Source organism: Sitodiplosis mosellana, unplaced genomic scaffold, assembly GCF_009176505.1.
Source record: "Sitodiplosis mosellana isolate CC-2019 unplaced genomic scaffold, AAFC_SMos_1.0 Smas_scaffold_1, whole genome shotgun sequence".
In the NCBI taxonomy this organism is placed as follows: domain Eukaryota; kingdom Metazoa; phylum Arthropoda; class Insecta; order Diptera; family Cecidomyiidae; genus Sitodiplosis; species Sitodiplosis mosellana.
This window is the reverse complement of record NW_022595244.1, coordinates 4,183,060-4,186,323: the sequence shown is the minus strand read 5'-3', so window position 1 is coordinate 4,186,323 and position 3,264 is coordinate 4,183,060. Positions and strand designations below refer to the sequence as shown.

At 35.4% G+C, this 3,264-nt stretch overlaps 1 protein-coding gene across 1 annotated transcript; it reads right to left on the bottom strand.

The window, feature by feature from the left end:
- Positions 1–1,687: 1,687 nt before the first annotated feature.
- Positions 1,688–2,776, bottom strand: LOC129576774 (uncharacterized). Its single transcript, XM_055462429.1, has 3 exons — positions 2,272–2,776; positions 1,978–2,178; positions 1,688–1,900 (listed from the first exon to the last, which is right to left on the bottom strand). The coding sequence occupies exons 1-3, from the start codon at positions 2,297–2,299 to the stop codon at positions 1,755–1,757; spliced, it is 375 nt and encodes a 124-aa protein (XP_055318404.1). The 5' UTR covers positions 2,300–2,776; the 3' UTR covers positions 1,688–1,754.
- Positions 2,777–3,264: the final 488 nt, after the last annotated feature.

The following is a 3,264-nucleotide window of genomic DNA, read 5'->3' as shown; positions in this document are numbered from 1 at the left end:
TCACGGCCAACCACGTTAACGTTCTTCTGTTGGTAGATAATAATGATGGCATTTATGCCTAATTGCTTTTCGATCAGCGTCGCTACTGTGCGCGATACGGAATTCAGTGCGACAATTTTGTTCTTCACGTGTTTTCCAACCAAGAATCACATTGTAATTTAATACTATTTATAATGCACACAAAAATTAAAACTTACCCGTATTATAAAATGCCAAATATTCCCATAAACTCAGTAAATTCGTTGATGAACAATCTCTAGAGGAGTTAAATTGATTGTTCACCTCTTTTCTAACGTTACACATTATTAAATACGGTGAATTCTTCGGAGAAATCAAGACAATAGAGAAGAGGCGGAATTATTCATCGAAGAGACACCAATCTCAAGAACTTTGTGAATTGATTTCATTATTTTCATAGAGGAAATTAAATGGCTTTGATAATATTCCTCATTAAACTTGCCAGTAGAACCAAAAATATTTTAAAACATTTAATCAATTTCTTGAATCTCAATTAGAATATTCAATGGATTTTCCCATTTATTCACACAATTTATACAAAGAATGCAAGTACCTATACAGAGGTCAAACTAATTCCTTCAATACAAGAAAATACTGAAGACTGACGGTGATTATCTGGAAATATTTAGAACATAGAATTGAAAAGCGATTTTTTCATGTTTATAACTTGATGCAATAACATCTTCAATTCTAAATCAAAATTGTAACACAAAAATTACCTGTTCAATTACCTGTACTTTTGTTGTTTCATTATTCAAATGGTTCGTGCTCAACAATATCCAATTGAATAATAGATAAATATTGAGCGCGATAAGGAATAAGGATTCGATATAAAATAGTGATTGGTTTGTGGTATTGATTTCGGTGTCTTAGTAGGAACCACCAAGAATCGAGTGAATCAATTCACACTGGGACCCGATTGCACTACAAAAATATTGAGGTTGCGGATTGTGTATCCAATTTGTTTGCAGTGAATTTGACTTACCCGGCCATAAACGAGATTTTTGGATACATAAGTAATTATTTAATGGTGTTACGTTCGTACGGTTTGTGGGTGTGTGTCTCCTTGCTTGCGTCTGACAAATTATTGTAATCATTTGGTCTAGGGGCTTCACGCGATTTTGCAGAACGCAAATAACTCTGAAAAAATAAAAATAATAGTGAATCAAACCTTCAACCGAAAATTTGAACCACTTTTGAAAGTTTTTGGTGGATAACGATGAATATTGGAACATTTTTTGACGATACAATCTGCACAAATTTACTGGTATGCACGTCAATCTCAAATATCTATGTATATTTAATAATATTCATTAGACTGTAATGACAAAAAATGTTCCAATATTCACCGTTATCTACCAAAATCAATCAAATTTACGGTTGAAGGATTGATTCACTATTAATTTTATTTTTCATTCGTATACACGTAAATTTGACATATCTATGTATATTCAGTAATATTCATTCGTCGTTCACGATGAATATTGTTGAATATACATGGATATTTCGGATTTACATGCATACCATTGAATTTCTAAGTTATTACTTGATGCGTGCGGATATAAAAGATGAAAAAAATGATTTTCCCCCCTAGCATTTGGTTGGAGGCAAGAATATTTGTATGACAATGTGTAATTTGTATTAGCAATATAAGGTATTTTCCATTTATTTTCAGATTAGAATGTAGTATTTTTGGACAAAGAGTAGAATTATTAAGAGTAGGATTATTTAGTTAATTATATGCGATTCTTGCGCCTTTGTTGCCGTTCTAATACCAATTTTGTTTTGATCATCTGGCGTCGTTGTTCGGTTTGTTCTGCTTGTTCGGCATAGGGTTGGGTGAATGGGTCGGGCAATGGTTCGTCAAACACTTCATGCAAAACTGTTTGTAGGTGTGGGGGAGGGGTAGATCAAGATTTGTTTCGTATAAAATGTGAGTATATGTTTATATTTACTTACAATGGGGCAGCATATTGAATCCAGCATTGGTGTCTCTGTCAACTGTGAGGCTGCGACAATCGTTGCTAATAACATATCTACGATATTTTATGCGCTGGCCATCGGCTGTCCACCGTCGCGGACTATGGGTCAATTCGCAATTCGATTTGATTGACAGTATAGTGGTAGTGGTAGAATTGCCAGCTCCAAATTTTATTGCACCTATTGTGTAACAATAATTAAGCTGTTGTAAAAAAAGTGCGTAACGTTTTTTTTTTAATTTTTAAAATTAAATGTAGACAGACACCCTCGCACCTGGTCGAAATGTCGAATTGGTTGGCATTCGATCGGCAATCGGTTGGCATTGTCGACAGAATCGATAGCGGTACTTTGATTTGATGCGGCCATTTTTGGTTCCCTCCTCCAACACGCCAAGGCATCGGCAGCACAACTTTGACGATCGATACTCTGATTCAGTTGTTTATACTGCCAGAACCCATGAATGATTGGCTAAATGTTTTAGCAAGGAGCCGGATGTTGTGTTGGGGTAACCTCTCATCCAGCCATCAGTGCCGGCACCACCACCAACAATAACAATTGTCGGTGTGTTGCGAAGGTCCTGCATCTAAGCGTCTGACAGCTCACTTCTAGCGCTACGAGACAAGTGTGAAAAGTTGTGACACAGATCGTTCAATGTATTATTGAATTTTTTTATATTTGTTAATAAAGTAGACAAAAAAAAATAAAAATTTTACGAATGTGCAAAATTGATTTTTGTGAGAGCGTAGCACATGATAAACATCAATTTTATACAGGCATGTAGAATTTCAATGACTTGAAGATTTTATTATTTGCGACTGTTGAAGCGTTGTCATTTTTACACTTTTTGAATGAAAGTTGAAAAGTAATTATTTTATGTGAAGAAAGTAGGGAATAAATTATGATTTTCAGTAAAAAGTAGTTCAAGTCGTGTCTATTCACATCAAATCAGGTAGAGCTGAAATCAGGTAGAGCTGAAGCCGACTGATGCAACAGACACTTTAGATACTACAAGCAACTCTTCTGCGTCATTTCAATGCTTTCTGTCAAAGGCCGCTCGCTATGTGGAGCAATTCAATCAGCGTAATTGCTCAAGAAATAACAATTTATGAATGGACATGGACACGCTCAACCACTATGAAAAAACATGTACCTCTTCGAGGTTGTAAATTATCAGCCTCTCTGATCGTCTGTACAAATAGATAGGAAACGTCAAACAAGAACAATAAAGCGGCACCTGGTGACTGGTTGGAGAAATAGAGAATCATG